The sequence below is a fragment of the Pyrus communis genome, chromosome 13 (assembly GCF_041283825.1).
Source record: "Pyrus communis isolate YQ-2024b chromosome 13, ASM4128382v1, whole genome shotgun sequence".
NCBI classification, from domain to species: domain Eukaryota; kingdom Viridiplantae; phylum Streptophyta; class Magnoliopsida; order Rosales; family Rosaceae; genus Pyrus; species Pyrus communis.
This window is the reverse complement of record NC_142577.1, coordinates 13398787-13419572: the sequence shown is the minus strand read 5'-3', so window position 1 is coordinate 13419572 and position 20786 is coordinate 13398787. Positions and strand designations below refer to the sequence as shown.

The 20786-nt window shown below is 36.7% G+C and overlaps 1 protein-coding gene and 1 long non-coding RNA gene across 2 annotated transcripts; both read left to right on the top strand.

The window, feature by feature from the left end:
- The first annotated feature begins 6183 nt into the window (after positions 1-6183).
- Positions 6184-10044, top strand: LOC148691799 (uncharacterized). The gene is made up of 3 exons (XM_088683415.1): positions 6184-6254; positions 9630-9732; positions 9876-10044. Exons 1-3 carry the CDS (start codon positions 6184-6186, stop codon positions 10041-10043), a joined length of 342 nt encoding a protein of 113 aa, XP_088539541.1. The 3' UTR covers position 10044.
- Positions 10045-14631: 4587 nt separating this feature from the next.
- Positions 14632-17586, top strand: LOC148691798 (uncharacterized). Its single transcript, XR_015954745.1, has 3 exons — positions 14632-14898; positions 15728-15787; positions 16930-17586. It is a non-coding gene; the product is annotated as an uncharacterized LOC148691798 (long non-coding RNA).
- The last annotated feature ends 3200 nt before the right edge of the window (positions 17587-20786 follow it).

Here is a 20786-nt window from a genome sequence, read left to right as displayed (position 1 = left end):
AGAGTTGGTTCACCAAGGTGGTTTGCTATGCGAGAGCATTCGTCAAATTGGCGACCTGCTGAAGCAGGTGGTGCTCGCCATTTGGATTGGAAGAGTCTAGATGATAGGCGTTTCTATTCATGGTGGAAGTATAGTGGATTGCTGGTACAAAACTTGAGCCCAAAGCGGGTATTCATGCAGAAAAGTAGGGTGTAAGTAACCCTAAATCGATCGTTGGTTCGGTGGCCAGAATCTGGATCGTTTGAGTGTAGGGTAGGTTGTTAGAGCAGGTCACGGGGTGTGTTGGACCGGGACCGGCGCCTGCTCACCTTGGGCCTGCATGGCTGGGTGACTTGGGCTTGGGCCAGTTAAGCTGCCTGGCTAGCAGCAGCTGCCAAATTTTGGGCCTCATGCCCATGGGCTTAGGAATGGACCTGGGCCTCTTGCCTAAGGTTTTGGTTCATGCACTGCAAGGGTAGCATTGTTAAGGCTTGGACCGTGGCATGGTGGCCTTACCGCGACTGCTGGGTCACGGCAATGGTGGTGGTGCGGCTCCGTGGCAGTAGGGCTTCTCCTGCCGTTACGTTGAGCCTTGAGGATCTCCATCGTGGGGCTATGTCCTCATCTCCACTCTCTGGTCCAAATCCTTGCACGTACGGGGTTCTGTTCGTTGTAGCTTCTGAATTTCCTACCATTGTATCCTTTCTCCAGGAATTGATCAAGAAACTTTTCTACAAAAAATTAATTGATACGACGTGTGAGAAATTCAACGTAATAGAAAATTTACAAAATAAATGTGAGAGGCTTCTTCGAGTATATTGAATCAGCTCTCAATGAAAGCACCAATTTGTCGATGCAAATTTCCATTGTCTTCGGTCTTGACGAAAATGCACCTGCAAAACAATCAACACCTTTAATTAAAGACCTAAGTCTCACGCGCCCATGAGGTGGGGGGGGGGGGGGTTAGGTCAACAGATCTCCAATGCCTAAGTTAGTTTCTTTGAGAAAGTAACGTGTTTAGGGCTTTTTAGGGTTGCAAAAGCCCTCCAAAATTGGCAGAATATGGGGTATTTATAGGGTTAGGGCCGGCTATATAGTGTTTAATGTAGAGATAAACTCTAAATATTCCTAAGATATTAAATAGGAAATAATATCTTGAGATAATGGTGTAATTATCCCTAATTGATTTAAAATAGGATTACTTACTTGATTGGAGTCAATCTTCAATTAGGAATGTATTAAAGATAGGATTTGGTTAATTAATCCTTATCTTTAATTCCTTGCCAAGGGCAAGTGAGCTGTGGGCAATTGTATTCAACTATTGAGACCTCCAAGGGTGTGAGCTATGCGTGGGAGCATCTGAGAAACTTGCCCATTTATTAAGTGCAATCTTGTTTTTCTTGAATAACAGTCCACGTGTCGCCTCTAGAATATTTGGGATTATTTTAAGCTCCACACACAGAGAAAAACTTGTGTGGGGCTTTGCTTGCCACTGGATTTTGCTGAGTGGCACTACAATCCAATTAAAACTTGCCACATGGCAAGTCTTAAATATTATCTTTTATCATTCTTTTATATTTAAAATTCTCATAATTATTTTTCCTACTAATTAATATACATCATGAGATTAATTTGATGTATATTTTTCTTCTCCCCCTCCCTCTTTTTCTTCCCAAATTTTCCCTTTTGGTACTTTTATGTTTTGCCGTAGAAGTCTTCAGTTTCTTCTCTCTCTCCCACTTCTACCATCATGTTAAAGATGGATAATCAACCAAAATAGTTGTACTTCAACCAAAATAAAGTGAAGGATAACCAATAAATTGTGAAAAGATCAACTCGATTGTATGGAGTGAGTCTTCAAGATTGTATTTAGAGTTTGCTACAAAATATTCTAATCCTTTATAGGAAAAACATAAACACGCAAATTACAACTCAGAGATATATAAAACAGGATGAGCTGTTGGGCAATGAAATTGTGCTTATAATTGAAAAAAAAAAAATTAATAAACAGCTTTTGTAAAATAAAAAAAATAAAAAAATAAAAAAAAAACGAAAAAAAGAAGTGTAGGTTTGGAGAAGATGACTTTGTTTTTGCCCCATATTCTTATGAAGAAAGGAAATAAAGAGGGGGAAGAAGACTGCACACGGCAGAGAAAACTGGGGAAGAAAAATAAGCGAGAATGAGAAGAGGAAAAAAAAAATGAAAAAAAAGGAACAAACAAATTTTGTTAAACATCAAGCCTGTGTTAGAATATATATATATATATATATATATATATATATATATATCACTGTTTTATTTCATTATAGATGGAGAAGATGGTTTAATTTTTTTTCCCATTATTCTTATGAAGGAAGGAAATGCACAGAGTGGGGAAGAAGCCGGCACTGGCAGTGAGAAAATTTAAGAAGAAAAAGGGAAGACAGAGGAGATCAGAGGAAAATTGAAATCTTAAATTAATCTTATATCAATTAATAGGAAATATAATTATGAAAGTTTCAAATATTAAAGAAAAATAATAAAAGATAATATTTAAGACTTGCCACGTTGTGAGTTTTGATTGGATTGTAGTGCCACTCAACACAATCCAGTGGCAAGTAAAGCCCCACACAAGTTTTTCTCCCACACACACCCCACAATCATGTTGATCCATGAAATAGCATTCCTCTCCGGCATCTCATAAAAAATTCTTCATAGGAGCATATTTATGCGACTTAGTTGCTTGTTTTCGTGCATTTATGTTATTAGTTCTTAGTTATTTTAGTTCTTTAAGCTTCTTTTGTGTGTTTTCTGGTTCATAAGACGTATTTGGCGAAAGGATGCATTTTGGAGCCTTTTAGAGCAGTTTTGGGCTTATTATGGATAGCTTGTATATGGAGCAAGGTGGATGGACGAATTTGGAGTCAAAAGAGGTTAGAAACATGCTACAAATCAGAAAAGGAAGGTTCATGACAAAGAAGATAAGGAAAGTGCAAGAAAGAAGGAAACATTATCCAAAACCTTATCCAACCTTATCTTATCCAAACCTTATCCTATCTTATCCTAACCTAATCTTGTTCCACCTTAATCCTAGCTACAAGTGGACCTAAAAACCTAATTTCTAGAAGCCCTATCTGACCCTAAAAGGGTGCCACACCTTCCCCCCCTTTTATGCCTTCTAGAATACCCAAAATCAGCCATAAGACACTTAGTTTCTAGAAGGCCCAATTTTGGACGAAAATTCTTAAACCTATTTCTGATTGGATTCTGATTTTATTTGGCCCTTTTTCTCTTGGATTTGGTTTGTATAAGTCCATATCTGCGATTGATTGGGCTAGGACTTAATTCCCAAACCCATGCCGCAATTTAGGGGCCCAAAAACACTTGTATCAGCTAGGTTAACCCTAAATCTAATTGCTAGGGTTTCGGCCATGCTATATATATATATATATATCTATTAGTGTGCCGCAACCCCTAACACACACCCTAGGCAACCATTCATCATTCAACACAGAAATTCGTCCATTCACTCCCACACTCAGCCAAACACCCCAAAACACCATTCTAGAGCCCATAAATACAAGCAGCCGCTCCACCTTCTTCCACCCTCTTTGCCGAGTTCTCCACCACCTTCCAACCATCAAACACTCATCCACACTCAACCTACACCCCTTGCCGTGCCTCTACACCCCCCAAAATCCATTCTACATCATCAAAACAACCCAGAAACCATCACCATCCAATCTGCCGCAAGCAAGGGAAAGGAGACAGTTTCACACAATTGTTTGGCTCTTCATTCTGAGTTGTTGAACAATTTTAGGTGTATTCTATCTTATATTTCAATGTCTAATTCATGTAATCTTTGTTTTGCTTTGAGTATGATTGGCTAAATTCGTTTTGGCTAAGGGTGTATTTGAAACCATGATTATATATGTGAAATAAGTTGATTACTTCCAGTTATCGTTGCATAAGTCGTGAATACAATTTGCTTAACCGTTTGATTTAGAACTTATTCTTGTATGTTGATTGAGAGTGCACGCTTAATTTGCATGCTTGAATCTGGTGCTAGGGTATAAATTTGTTTCACCTAATAGTTATGAATTTATATCCACAAGTAGTGAAGGTCGCTAGTCAGGATCGTGTTAAGTAGATTCTTGGCAGGAGTATCATGCTTTTCATAGTTACAAATGCCTTGTCGATGCTTATGATTTCCAAAGAACGTAATGATTCTAACTTGTGTCTTTATCATGCTGTTCATATAGAGAATTTGTTAGGAATAATTTGTTTGCGATGCATATTCATCCAATTCAATGATTCTAGGGAAATCTGAAGGTTAATTTAAGCGGACCTAATTAACTTGGAGTGTCAAGGTTCATAACTTAATGAATTGATAACTGGAAATTGATTTACGTTGCATATATTTCATGTGTGGAGAAGAACCCCTTAGCTATTCCATCATCCATTGATTCATCACAAATTTGTCTTACAATCTGTTTTCTTTACAATCTGCCCATTGAGTTTAATTTCGTCCAAACACAATCCCCCCATATTTTGTTAAGTCTTAATCATTCAAATCTGTCTTATTTTGTGTTTTTAAGTATTTGGAGTCACAAACACTTCCAAATTCGTCCAATTCAAGTTTTAGTTCTGTTTGAGTCAATTTGATTGTTTTAGGCAGTTTTGAGTGTTTCAAATCTATTTTGAGTCATAGTAGTCTTGTTAGAGTCTTTAAGTTTATTTTTTGTGTTTTTAAGTCAATTTATATTAGATTAGCACCCCTAGTTAATCCCCGGTTAGAACGATCCCTACTTACATCATTACTACAATTGTCACAAATAGGGTTTAATTTGTGTGTCAACATAATTTTCACATCAATTCTCTATGCACCATCATATCCAGACACCATACATAGCACTCAACCAGCGAATTCCAACTCGCAACACTCCTCTCACTCATACCATCAAACACCCGGCATGCATACTTAACACCACCCCCAAACCCACTTACTAGAACCCTCATGTGCACCTGATGAATAGGAAAACCCATCAGCCTCCGGCTCCAAACCCACCAGCCATTTATACAATTCAACCGACTTCTACAAAGTTTCGCTTCGAGCGTGGCCTCTGGTCATATGGTTCCCCACAATACTACCTGTCTTCAACATTTTTGAAAATTTTGAGGGAGTGATTGAGACACCCAAAAGCAACGTAGAATGATAAAATCCGAACAAGAATGTAGCTTTTTGGTGAGTCCATGAATTGTTAATTTGGGAGTGAATTTAGGGTGTGCTTGCAAATCATTGGAAACAACTAGTTTTTTGCTTTGTCCTTATATGTCATTTTACATGAGGTTAAAATTGACATTAAAAAAATTATGAAAAAATAGGTGGAGAAATAAGACAGCAAGGTGGATTTATCAACATTCTAAATGTAAATCAACAGAACCAAACCGAACCATTGCATACTCATTGGTTCGATTATATTTTCGGTCAAAATGATTCGCGCCCACCCCTTTTAGAGCCTCACCTTTCGATTTTGTTTTCAACTCTATTGGTAAATTAACATCTGATAACGTTGGCAGGGCCATCCATGAACTTAGGCGACTTGGGTTTCCTTTTTTTTCAATGATGTCTTTTCTTGGCAGTTTCAATTTACTTAAATGAACAAACGGGTTTTTTTTTTTTTTTTTTTTTTTTTTTACTTTTTAATTTATGAAAGGTGGACCACCGGTCCAAGTCACCTGAATAACAAAAATTTATTTATTTTTTGGACAATGTTGTCATGTTTAAATATCAATATCGTTGTATTGTTCTTTTGAAAGGATATTTAGCGGGAATACAAAACATAGATTTAAACAACCGAAACCATAGAACATCACATAGATTTAAACAGCCGAAATGCACAGAAACAAAAATACATAGGATAGATTTAAACGACCCAAATGCACTAGGTTGTATTCAAACTAGTTCGACAAGATATGGCATGGTGTGCATTCCATGGTGTGCATTTCATGAGTCCAGTATCCTTTCTTCGCATCCAAATCAACATCCATTTGGGGTGGTTGAGCATAAGTGGGTAGAGGTGCTAAATCTGTGTGCCGAGAAAAACTGAAGTTGCCCATGAAAGGGTAAGGAGAACTGGGTGCAAGTGGTATGCCCAAAGGTGGAAGTGGAACGTCACAAGGTCGGGCGGGGTGGCCAAAAGCTGGCTGATGAGTAGTTGGAAATGAAGGACATGGAGGAAATGTCGAAGCCTCCGGCCACGGGTACACGGGAACTCGTGGAATTGGTTGAAGGGTATGATGTGGCTACAAGAGGACGATTGGCGGACCGATATCAGCCTCCCACCATGGACCATGCAGTGCCTCGTGGGATTTGAAAAAACGGTGGCCTTTTGGAGTTTTTATTCACCTAATGACGATCCTTTCTTGTATCTTAGGTATGCGTTTGGAATGGGTTTAGGGTAGGGGAACCTTTTGGGGATGGATCATTTAGAATGAAAGCCTGGTAAATGGAATCACGAGGAGGTGGACATATAGGCTGTTTATCTTTACGCATCCATGTAAGGTGAGTTTGACGTCAGTTGTCGGCCATTTTTGTGTGTGAATGAAGACTTGTGATACAAAACAGCGTAAGACCCTAAATCCATTCCCCTTATATAGTGAAAAATGAAATATTTTTTTTATCAATTTAAGATTATTTGAGTAACACATGCAATAAAATTAACATTAGGGGCGGATGCCTACGTGAACTTAAAAACAAATCTTAACCCATATAGCTCATCTTTGTTCTTAAAAGATTATCACTCAAGTGAAGGGCCTTCAATTTTTCCCTTGCTCATTGGATCTTTGGTCCTTGTGAATGTATTGAACAGAATCTTCAGGTTCCAAAAGGATGAAACCTATAAATCTCCACACCAAGGTGAGATGTGAAGAAGGGATGAATGATCTAGGAGATGGTTTAGTACTGGCAAAATCACAACTAGATGGCCAGCCTACTAGAGAGAAAAATGGAGAGTTGTGTTTTCCAATTTTCTTCTCACTAAGCCCTAATGAGGCTTAGGTCTTAACTCCACTTATGTAGCCTCCCTAATTTGATTGGCTTACAGAGCTAGTCTTCCCTCATTTATAGCCAACCTCCTCTTTGTATTGGGCTTGTGCTTATTTTGTTTAAGTTGTCACATAATTTTAGCTTAATGACCCTTATGGACTAAAGCTCATTGGGCTGTGAAACTCAAAACTAATTTAAAGCTCAATACGAACTTATTCTTTTGATTAATTAACTTGTTAAGTAATCTTAATCACATTCAAACAGTTTAATTGTATTTATCCATATATGTTTCTTCAATCTTATTCTTACACAATGTTCAATTTATTAGGTTCTAGTTAGCGAGTTAGTTAGTTATTGGAACTCTTACTAACCAATTTGTGAATTAAAAATTACTTTTAATTCTCCCTATAATATGAAGATTAGTGATTGCTAATCTTCAAGGTTACCACCAGTCATAAGTGACACCAAACAGTATATCATGCCTACCCAAACTAAGTAAAAGAAGTGGAGAAAATATTTAGTTACAATTGCTGCATTGCATACGGTTCTTCTCTATTCAATACTCTTTATTATATTGTTTAAATTGATAATCATTCATGTCTACCATCCAATGTGGTTATTATCCATATGATTCTAGTGAATATGATTTGGAATATTCTTGCTAAATCAAATTCATATGTTTTGGCCAAAGACTCATGAATCATATCACAAAGTATTCTCCTTCCATGATTAAAGATTAGAGATCCCTTATTGTACACTCACATGTCTATGTGAACAAATCAATGATCCAAACTATGCTAGAAACATGCCCAAGATTGAGCATGGTCTCCGGGATTGCAAAGTTCCCTACAAGTTTGCTCATTATGACCAAGCTTCTGTCAACGTTTACATTTCCGATGGAATACAATTAGTGCATAATCCACAACGATCAATTTAACTTTAATAAAAAAAATTACCATGACATCAGAAGAATCATGTGGTATTGGGGATTGCAACAAGTTCCCTGCAAGTTCGCTCGTTATGTCCAAGCTTCCGACAACGCTTACATTTCCGATGAACTACATCATTGCCTTGTGACAGAATATGCCGCTTCTTGGGTCTCTAGACAGTACCTTACCTGTCGAAGGTAGGATTATCATGTTTTGCAGTTGTGCGTGTGCATTCCATTGGACAACGGGAAATACCAAGTATATCGAATCGGAATAGGCAATTGCCCAAGCTCAATGAGTGTAATAGGTGGAAGTTAACTCATAAAAGTTGTAGTTTACAAATAAGCATGCTGTAATGGCGTGTTAGCAGGGCAATGCTCCAGATCAAATTTTTGGAAAGTGCAAGTCTTGTTATGCATATCAACCATCGCTTCACCGTCCAAGTGGAAAACACAATACTTTTTGTTGCTTATTTTATGGACACGCATGATCCTTGCCCTCTGACCTTTTTCTTATTTTTTTCGTCGAGCTCGTGGCACAACTTGGTTGTGGCCACACTTCGCTAAATCCCGCCTAGCACAATTTGCAACACCACCCTAATGAAGTCGACAAGTATAGTATCGGCAACCCCCTCGCAAATTGCAACATTGCATTAATGCTTTTCGTAGTATTCGTCATTATTAAGTTATACCTCTTCTCATTCATTCAAGCCCGCGACCACTTCTCTACTCCCACATCAGTTAGGTACTTTGCTACCAACTCTTTTACCTTCACAAAGTATGCATCAAACTCAGAACTGAAATACGATTTCGCAGCTCTGTGGTAATGAAAGAAAAACTTGTTCTTTCTTAGCTGAAACATAGCCTTCATATTAACTTTCAAGTGATACATACATAAACCATGTTGAACTTTTTTAAAAGTGAACTTTCATGAAAAAGGCTTGGGCTAAATTTATTTTTAATAAAAAAAACCATGCTATAACTTTATTTAATGAAAAAACTTAAATTTTAAAGAAAAACCCTTAAATTTTAATAAAGAGGATAAAAAGACTTAAATTTTAATGAAAATGACATAATTTTAATATATAAAAAAACCTGGCGCGTGTCCATCAGATACACTATTTATGAAACTGAACAGTACTACACTGTTTATGAACCTTAATAATATCATACTATTTATGAAACTGAACGGTACAGTACTATTTATGAAAATGAACACTATTTATGAAACTGACCAATACTACTCTATTTATGAAACTGAACGGTACTATACTATTTATGAAATTGAACGGTACTACACTATTTATTAGTCCAGATTCATAAATAGTGCATAGTTTTTAGTTCACTTTCATAAATAGTGCTTAGTTATTGGATTCGGTTTCATAAAAAATGTATAGTAATTAGTATAGTTTCATAAATAGTACCTAGTTCTTGGTCCACTTTCATTCTTGGTCATCTTTCATAAATAGTGTCTGATACTTGGTCAAATTTCATAAATAGTATTACAAATTCGTTTAGTCTCGTTCCATAAATTAAGTTACGTTTGACTTGTGAGTAATTAATTTTGTTAAATTAGTGTGTCGGAAGAATACATGGAAAAACTAACTTAAAAAAAGTGTGTTTAGCTAGTTTGTTAAATTAACTAATGGCTGATCCAACCCCTTTCGGCCTTGATCCAAACATGGAAGACCCAGAACTCTGAGGACCAATCTCCTCAATTCCTTAGATAAAAAAATCGAGAAAAACCAATCAAGTTTTGGGTGGAAACAACTCCTCCAAGTCATCCTTGTCTCCTTGGCACTGCTCCACCACCACCACCACCTCATGCACCACACGTCCAACATCTGTGACCTGGCCGACTCCCATTGGTCCTGGGATTCAAGTTCCTCCACCACAATCATATCTGATTGGAGACTCCAATGCTCTAGCTCATTCATCAGAGGCCTCCCTGCCTCCTCCACTTCTTGAGCGGTGTGGTTGGTGGGTTCCTTCTAGGAACCTTAGCTGAGTCCTCACTCGGTCGCAAGAAGCTTATCTTGATCTCTTGCGTAACGATGTCCTTAGCTTCGTTTATCACCATTTTCTCCCCAAACGTTTGGGTTTACTAAGCAGTCACATTCATAAGTGGGGCCGACCGCTCCTCAATTAGTAAATGTGTTCTTGTCTTGCTGATGGAGAAAGTTAGGAAGAAATGGAGGCCTAGAGTGGGAATCATGCAGTTCTTCTTTTTCACTCTCGGAAGAGATCTGGGGTCATCATATCAGTGGTTACTACTGATACGGTCGTGCTCCTTGCACACGCTTTTAATTATTATTTTTTTTAATTTTTCATTCTCTTGTTTTTATTATTAATTAAAGTTTTAGGACTGTTTTCAGTTAAAATCTAAAGTTTTGAAATCTTTTTTATTAATTTTTCTTTTTTAAAAACTTTATTCACGACGCGTCCGAAAATTAAAGGGAGATTTAGTAAAAATGGTTGGGTCTAAGTTTATTTTAATTAAATCATCATAAACTATTATTTAACTAAAGGAGCTTCATATTAAATCATAAGGACAATACTAAACTTATATAAGATCCAAAAACATTAAAATACGCGGGCTGAAAGAAATACCTAACACGAGATGAATTTTTTTTCCAGTCCTCATTCCTAAGGCCATCTCTAACTGAGGGCTGGCCAGAGGGCTGACCCTCCAAGATATTAATATTTTAATGAACAGTATATGGTCATATTTGCCTCTATCTCCAACCGAAAGCCAAATGGCCAAACATAATTTATTATTGAAAAAATATTGAAGGAAATTATTGAAAAATTGAAAGAAATATTGCAGATGAAATGAAGAATTAAAAGAGTTTCACCATATATATAGAAGAAAAAAAAAGGTTTAAATTCAAAAAAAAAATGAATAAAACGGGTAGTTGCAGTCAGCTAGCCGTTGTATTCAAATTTTTTCATACTATTCATGTCGGTTATAACCGACACTATTGCAACTCAAATTACTATTCGTGTCGGTTATAAACGACAATAATTAATCAAAAATATTCATGTCTAGCCATAATATTTAAATCACTATTTGTGTCGGTTATAACCGACACTATTGAAATAATCTAAATTATTCTTGTCGGTTATAACCGATAGGAAATCCGACACATTTAAAAAAATTATAGCTAGCCCTCTAGCCCTTTGGCCCTTTCAGATTCCGTGGAGCCTACGAGCCCTTTGGCTTAGCCCTCGGTTGGAGACGGTTTTCAGGCTATTTTCAACACTCTGACCCTCTAAACTCTTTTGTTGGAGATGGCCTAACGGAACTCGGCCAAAGTCCATTAGCCAACTTCAACTTTTTTTACCAATATGCTGTCGTCTTCTTGGAAAAACAAATTAGTACAAAGAAAAAATATCTTCCACTCCACTTAATTTCAGAACAAAAAGCAACCACTCTCTAGAAAGACTACGAACCAAAAAAACCCTAAACTAGTACCTCTATCTGTGATTTTTTCGTTTCAACCCTCAAATCCACGGTTTTCAAAGCATTTTGCGAGAAACCCAACCTCTGGGTTGAAGAACAGACTCTGAAATCACACAAACCCAGAAAACCTCACAAATTCAAATCGTAAAATAGAGGTGAAAGCTAATACTTCTTTATTACTTTCTTCAAAATGATTCGGAAAATGTATGTTTGTGATTCTATAAACTGAACACAATTTCTATGAAGTTAAACCCATTTTCTTGCTCATGCACTAAATTCATGTTTGCATGTTTGTATATACGTCCTGGGGTTTTAATATGGATCTGAGTTGATCATAACAAACTAAGTAATCAGAAAATGATCAAGAATTGTACGAAGAAGAAGATAAGCTTGAGAGAGAAGCTAAGAATCTAAAAGAATTTCTATCTCCTTTTTCTGCAATTACATTCACACCTTATCCAAATACAAGGAGGAAAACCCCTTTTAAACCTTTCTAATTACATTGACTTAGAGAGTAAGCTACTAGTGACATGTGCACAGCACATGTCACTTACATTCTCATCCAATACCATGTGCACAACACATGTCATTTACATTCCTATCCAATACCGCTCTTCAATCTTAAGGAGGGTCACCCAACTTAATATTGAAACAATGCCTCAAAAAATCAGGTTCGTGCAAGCTCTTTGTGAGAACATCTACGATTTGATCTTTAGTGCACAAATATTGAACTGACAAGTCTCCTTTTTGTACTCTCTCATGAACAAAATGAAAGTTAGCTTCTAAATGTTTGATCCGGGAATGCTGGACAGGATTCAAGCTAAGAGCAATTGCAGACTGATTGTCACAATAAAGACCTGGAGGAGAATGCAGAAATAGTTGTGGCGTTTGTTTGCCCTCACTAAGTTGGACTGGACTGGACTGGACTAGCTATTAGTCCAATACTGTGTTTGTTCCATGCTGGGACTAACATTAATGAGACTAAAGGGGACTAGCATTGACAAAACCCTTCACTAAGAGGTCTTAGCGAGACCCCCCAATAACCATGGGACTAGCTAAGACTATCCTCTCTTTCTCGTCCTCGTCATGCTCAACGACCACTCCCGACAAACTCCTCGTCATCTCCGGTCACCTAGATCAATCATTAACTTTCCGACTCCCTTTCAGATCCATTTCACAACCAACTTTCATATAAAATATACCAAATTGAAGCTGGGAGTGACAAGATTACGATTTTACCTGAATAGAGGCCAAAATGTGGTCGAATGTGGCCGAAAAATGGTCTGGAAGTCTCGGCCTATTTGGGCTTCTTCAAATCCATGACAGATTCGAGCATTCAAAGCTAAGATCTCGGTCTAGGGATGGTGATGAATTTTTTGGTGGTGCTAACTTCATCCAATTTAACTAGGGTTGGCCGGAAAATACATCGGGAAACCTGCAACTCGTCGGGAAAATTGGAGCCGTGAGGTTCCATTCAAACAACACATAGCTAGAGAGGGAAGGAGGACAGAGAAATAGACACTGGAATCAATAAGGAGTTTGACCAGGAATGAGAAAGAGACATGAATTGAGAGGTCTAAGAGGAAAAAAAGAGGGAGAGGGTGGGACGATGAGAGGAGAGGAAAAGAGTGGGACGGAAATGATAGGAAAAGATGAAGAAAAATATAAGATCATAATAAAATATTAATAATTTATTATTAAATAATATAATATTAGAATTTGCTATTATCCAGCTTCTTAGTCCAATACTACGCCAAACGCTTCACTAAGTTAGTCCAGTTTAGTCTAGTCTAAGCCAGTCCAGCTTAATCCTTGAAGCTAATCCAGTCCGAGATAGTCCGGCGCAACAAACGCCCCCGTAAATCTTTAAGAAGTAACCTGATCCAAGCAATATCCGCAGTAGTATGTGCTAATGCACAGTAATCAACTTCTGTTGAACTCCAAGAAATTGAAAACGGCTTCTTTGATTGCCAAGTGATTGGATTTTCTCCCAAAAACACCACATAACCAGTGATGGATCTTCGAGTGTTTAAATCAGCCGCCCAATCTGAGTCACTATAAGTATTTAAATGTAAAGATCCACCAGAAATGTATGTCAATCCACATTTGAGTGTACCTTGCAGAAATCACAGAATTCGTTTGACCATAGCAAGATGAATATCAATGGGAGCATTCATATATTGGCAAATAGTATTAATAGCAAAGGCTATATTAGGATGAGTGAAAGTTAGATACTATACACCTCCAACTAAGCTTCAATACATTGTAGGATTAGGCAACAAAGTACCATGACTGGTTAGAACCTGATTATGGGGCTTACAAGGTGTTGAACAGCTTTTACAAGCATCCATAACAGCCTTATGAATGAGATCCTTAGCATATTTCCCTTGGTTGATAAACAAATCCCCATTAGACTTGTAAGTAACTTGAATGCCAAGACAATAAGCTAACTGTTTATGAAAATCAAAAATCAAAAATCAAAAATCAAAAAAATCAAAAAAAGAAAATAAGCTAACTTCCCTGTATCTTTCAAATCAAAGACCTCACTTAGAGTAGTAAACACAGATTGCACCAACTCAGAATTAGACCCTGTGATTATGATGTCATCAACATAAAGAAGTAAGATGACAACATGACAACATTTGCCTTCACAAACAAACTGGAATCTAAGAGTGAATCTTCAAAACAAATGGCTTGTAAATAACCAGTGTAACTTGTCATTCCAAGCCTGAGAGGCTTGTTTTAAACCATACAATGACTTCACAAGCTTACATACATGAGTAGGAATCCGAGAATCAACAAACCCCTGAGGTTGCTTCATATAAACCTCTTCTTGTAACTCAGTATGTAAAAACGCATTTTTAACGTCTAATTGTGTAAGGACCTGTATTTTAAAAAATAACCGTATATAATTATGTGTTGTGTATGCTTATTAATTTTAGAAAGTTTTGTATTATGTCTTATTTAATCGTTAATTCCTTTATTTCATTTTTTTATACTCTAATTTACTATTATTTTGAACCAAATGAGTTTGGGACACCATTACAGTAGTATTTGAACTATATATTCATATTATTCATTTTCTTTTCTTTTACATTATTTTATTAAGCGGCATGTTTTGTTCTATTCTAATTGGACCAAAAATCATAGCCAATTAAAGGGCTTTTAGTTCGTTCCTATCTAAGAATCTGCCGACTTTGTATGACTATAAGTAGAAACCCAGGGCTGTAGAGCGGTGCGGTCTGCGAGAGCGAGAGAGAAGTGATAACTGGATAAAAGAGGGAATGTTTACAGAGAAAGATGTAGAAGCACAGAGGGAGAGATTAATTTGCTGGAAAATACAAAGTGCTAAGTTGTTTATGAGGCTGCATGTGGTATTGAGAAGGCAACTCTTAGGGAAACAGATGAAAATGCAAGAGAGGGAGGTGTTGTATAATCAGTAAGCCACTGCTTGTTCTCGTATGGTACTTTACCGAAGGAGTATTCGGTGTCTGAAATAGGTATGATGTTCAATTCGAATTCGATTAACTACCAATTTACCAAAGTCGTAGTTGGTCTCTTCTTATGTTGTGATTCATTGTGTGTTTTGTCCACTAGTCCTGATCATAACATGGATTTTGTATGATATGATCGATTGTTGCAGTGGAGTAAATTTATTCCTTATATATATAGCCACTAATATTTAGGGCTAGTTTTATGCATATGCTTTCTTTAATCTGCTATATATAAAAGTTGTTGGTTGAATGCAAAAGACTGTTATGCTTATATGGATACCATTTCTACTGTATATTTTATTAGAAGAGCTGTTGTGCAAACAGTTGCATAAATATGACATCAGCTCATCAGTTTATGAATTGATTAATTTCAAAAGAAAGCATAGTTTTGATTTTAAAGGATAATATATATGCAACTGGTTTTATATCTACACTATCTATGCATCTTTCAAGTAAAGCATCTGGTTGAAGTTGCAATTGGTAATATATACATTCCACCATCCATATTTTCATCACAAAGACTATATATGCATGTATGTATTGGAGTTAGAACTAAACTTATGGTTCACGTTTTCAAGCTATTTGCGTATATGTCTACTATATTAATAAACCACCTTATGTTTAGAGTTGGAATGATTATATTAGCTCTATATATCTAATTCGGATAAAGCAGTATTTTGATGTACTGATCCTTTATCAACTATACAAACACATCTTATTTATTTCTTAGAAGTATTTGAATCTATTTGTGTTGAATTAGTAGTCACAAGTGATTATTCAAATAGAATTAGAGTTGTAGTTGTGCATTTAGTGATTTGCTTATACATGTGAATAGGACTTTATCAAGGTGGTGGATTCTTGTGTTAATAACCCGGAGCAATGCTTTGGAATCCAGGTAGGAGAAATACGGCAGATCTTTATGGAGATTGGCTTTATTAAATTTTGTGAAACATTATATTATTATTATTGATCTTGTTGGTTGATTAATGTGATCTAATACTGCTCTTGCGTGTTTCTTGTTATTGGTTATGGAATTGTTGGTGAAATGTTATTGGTTGAGAATATACTGTGAGACATGTCAACGATGAAATGACATTATTTATGCATCACTCATGTGTCATGTGGTTGGAACTTTCGATGTGGAGAAATGAATGGAAATGAGGGTAATGGAAAGGATCTTTTGTGTAGTTAAGCCAAACTCTTAGTAGGTACCAAGTCTCAGGTGAGCCCACAATGCACAGTTTCTTTTGGGTAATTCAGGATTGGCGACGAAGGGTTTTGGCAAGATGACTAACAAAAAGGGAAATTTGGATGATTGAGTTATAGGGGGTTAATTTGTATATTAGAACATTCGAACCACCACTGCAGAGGTAAACTGCACGGTATGGGACGTGCAGGTCCACGTGTTTTATTATATAAATTAACAAATAGAAATGAAGAGTATTGCATTGCATTCATGCATTATTATCAATATTGATTTGATATTTGGCTATATGATTTCATGACATTTAATTTAATATTGTCAATTTACTGTGATAAGGTTATGTCCCTACTGAGCTGTTGAAGCTCACCCCTCCATTGTTATGCAGGTTAACGAACTAAACAGTCTAAGAGGGTAGATGGGATGAGAACGAATTAGATGTGAGGCTAGAATTGTATATATTTATTTTTAGCCTTGTAAACAATTCTGGATTTCCTTTTATAAGAAGAATTTTATTTTTCACTTCGTTATTTCAGTTTTATTTTATCTATTTAGTTTTTAACTCGCGTTTCGGATTCGAGTTCGAGTTTTATTACCGACTTCGAATCCGGGGCGTGACAAATTGTCTAAGATCCCATTTGTATGTAGCAGCTAATGCTAAAATCAATCTCACTGTAGTATGTCAAACCACAGGACTAAAAGTCTCTATATAATCTAGACCTTTTTCTTGTCTAGACCCTGTGCTACTAGCCAGGCCTTAAGTCTAGAAATATAACCATCACTATTTCTCTTAATCTTATACACCCATTTACTCCCTATGACATTCTTATCTCCAGAATTAGGAGCAAGAGTACAAGTACCTTGAGATTGAAGAGCATCAAATTCCTTTTGCATTGCCAACTGCCACTGAGGAATTTGTGAAGCTTGTCGAAAGCTAGATGGTTCGAAAGCATCCTGAATATCAGCAATAAAGGTAAAACCCCCTGAAAAGTGATCATCATCAACAAGATTTAATGATTGAACTTCAGGAAATAGTGCAGTAAGGGCAAAATTATCTTTTCTAGTAATGGTGTCTGTTCTCAATCAAGTTTGAATGCCTTGTGAAGAAACTAAACATGTAACTGAACTTGGCTGGAGGACAAGCAACATGGAATTGAAGCTGGAAAGAGTTGCAGTTATTCTTGAATCTTGGGCAGTACTAACTGAAAGAGAGTCACTTGTACCAATAGAACTTGTAGAATGTCGCTGCTCAGCTAAAGAACTTGAAGACAGATTGTGAGAAGTATCCAAAGAAGCATTAGTATCAGAAGAAACCCCAGAGTTATCAACAGAAATAAGCAATTATACCACCAAATGTCTGAGATTAACAGCTGAGGATGATGGAACTGAACTTTAAGAAGAAGAACTGAGCATATCCATATAAGGAAAAGAACTCTCATCATGCAAAACATTTCGAGAAATAAGAAGCTTCCCTGTCAACATATTGTAGCAAATAGCACCCTTATATCCATGTGAATATCCTAGAAAAACACATTGGACAGATCGAGATTGCAATTTATGGACATTATAAGGTCTAAGGTAAGGATAAATGGCTAAACCAAATACCTTTAAAGTAGACAACATAGGTTTCTTGCCATACAATTGTTCAAAAGGAAAAGTCATCTTTAACACTTTACAAGGCATTCGATTAATCAGAAAAGCAGCATGAGCAACTGCATGATACAAAAATCTGCGTGGGAATTTAGCAACTGACATAAGAGTAATTGATGTTTCAAGTAAATGGCAATGCTTTCTCTCAGCCATGCCATTCTGCTGATGAGTGTATGGACAAGAGACATAATGCAAGATTCCATTCTTATCCAAATAATCCTTAAATGAGGTACTCAAAAACTCTCCACCACCATCAAATTGAAACACCTTGATCTTATTATGAAATTGATTCTCAACATATGCACAAAACTTGACAAAGGCACTAAAAACATCTGATTTATTTATTAGAGGAAAAATCCATACAAACCTAATGCTTCGTCTAGAAAAGAAACATAGTATCTATAACATCCAAAAGAAAGAACCGAAGAAGGCCCCCAAACATCACTATGTATCTTATAAAATGGGATATCTACCCTATCAATCCTTTCTGGGAAAGGTACTCTACTCATCTTTCCACAAATACAATATGAGCAAACTTGTACATGTTCATCTGGACTACAACCTATATTAGAATCCCTAAGCATATTAGCAAGTATCTCATTGGATGGATGTCCCAAGCGTTGATGCCACAAAGACTTTTTCACAGTATGTCCCAAAAAAATAGAAGAAACAGCACATGTACTCAATAGTGTAGGAAATACATGCATTGGAATCCTGAATAATTCATCATTGCTACTCTTTCCATGGTGAAGGATTGCCCCTATTGCCTTGTCCTGCACAAAGAACTGAACATCATCACAAATGAACTAGTTATGATTATTCTTACAAAGCTTTTTGACTGACAATAGATTAATAGTGGGCATTGGCACATGTAAAACATTTTTAAGATGTAAAACATGAGACTGAGTGTGTAGGGTAGTATTGCCAATGTGTTTGACTTCCACCATTACCAGCAATTATCTTCTCATTGCCTTCATAAGGAGTAGCCCGAGTGAAGACAGTAACATCAGGACTCATATGATGAGATGCCCATGTGTCAATGATCCAGAAACCTCCATTTGCAAGTTCAGTTGAGCTTTGTGCATTCTGATAGGAGCATATTCATGCTACTTAAATGGCTTGTTCTCGTGCATTTACGTTATGTTTCTTTAGTTATTTTGGTACTTTAAGCTATTTTCGTGTGTTTGTAGGTCCAAAGGGCTAAAGGAGCAAAAAGATGCATTTTGGAGACTTTTGGAGCACTTTTGGGCTAAGGATGGATAGCTTATGCTTGGAGCCAAAGTGTTGGACGAAATTGAAGACCTAATTGAAGACCAAAGTGTTGGAACCTTGTTCCCTTTAGTTCTAGGACATTTAAACCTTTCCTTTAACCATTGCACATGCATTCCATCCTTTAATTCACCCACATGCACTCATAATCATTCACACCTTGCATTCACATGCATTTCCAACCTAATCACTCACCCACACAATCTGCCATCATTCACACAAACACCATCATTGCCGTGAGTTTCATACACTTTCCAACCATTCGACATGCCATTGTCATTCCACTTCATTTCACCTTGCATTTTCAGATTATTCCTTCATCATTGCACCCTCACATGTCCCTTTAATCATTCAAACATGCACTCCCTTTAATCACATGCATAAATCAGCCACATGCATCTCCCATCATCATTCCACTTTAACCCACATGCATTTCCACCCACATGCTCTCCCATTTCAGATTATTCCTTTCTCCACACCAAAACATGCAGCCACATTCCCTCCTAGCTGTCATGTTCCCCACCCCCCCCCCCCCATTTCGCCTATAAATAAGCATTCATTCCCATTCATACACAATACATTCTTCCATTTCAGAAATTCATTCATTCAAACACACATCCACACCATCAAACTATCCTTAGACCTTGTGCTACAACGAAGAGGAGGAGAAGAGTGCCTAAACGTTCATACAATTCAAGTTTGAGTTGTTGGAATGTTTAGGTGTTTCTTTTCCTCGATTACAATGTTTAATTTCAATTCTCTTTGTTTTGTACGTATGAGGAACTAAACCCCCCTTTGGCTAGGGGGGGATTCGAAATATATGTTTATGCTTGCATTTTGATTTGATTACTTCTAATTGCGTTTCATAAGTTGTGGATTCAATTTGTTTAACTGTTTGATTGATAACTTATTTACGTATGTTTATTGAGAGTACACGCTTAATTTTCATGCATGAATATGACGCTAGAATATAAGTGAGTTTCACCTAATAGTTACGAACTTATATTCACAAGTAGTGGAGGTTGCTTATAAACAATCGCGTTAAACGAATTCTTGGCATAAGTTTCATGCAATCATAGTAACGAATGCCTCGTCAACACTTATAATTTTCATAGAGCGTAATGATTCTTGCTTGTATCTCTATTATGCAATCATGTAGGGGACTTGTGGGGAATGTTTTGGGTTGTCGTATGCAATCATCCAATTCAATAACGTTAGGAAGATTTGAAGGTTAATTAGTGCATCACGGTTAACTTGGGGTGTTGAGCATCATGGTTTATTGAAAAGCAATTGGAAATCGTTTTATTATGCAAGTGTAACATGTGTGGAGATGAACCCCTTGGCTAGCATCCATTCATTCCATTCCATCACATTCATACTTACAATTTGTTTTAATTAGAATCTGTGCAATTAGTTTAATTTCGTCCAAAACTCAACCCCCCCCCCCCCTTACTTTAATGTCCAAATTAGTTAGAAAGTGTTTTAGTTTGTGTTTATAAGTGTTTTGATTCAATTTGTTATACAAATTCGTCCAAATTCACCAAAGTGCTCAAAACTGACCAGAAAGTGTTTTTAAGGCAGTTTTGAGTGTTTTGGGTGATGTTTGAGTCTTTTGGTTTGTTTTAGTGTTTTAAAGTTTAGTTTTGCATTCTTTGAGTCTAGTTTAGTGTTAAAATGTCTTAGTGTGTGTTTTTAAGTGTTTTGATTCATTTTACTACCCAATTTCGTCCAAAGTAGTCAAAGTGCTCAAAACTGCCCATAAAGTGTTTTTAAG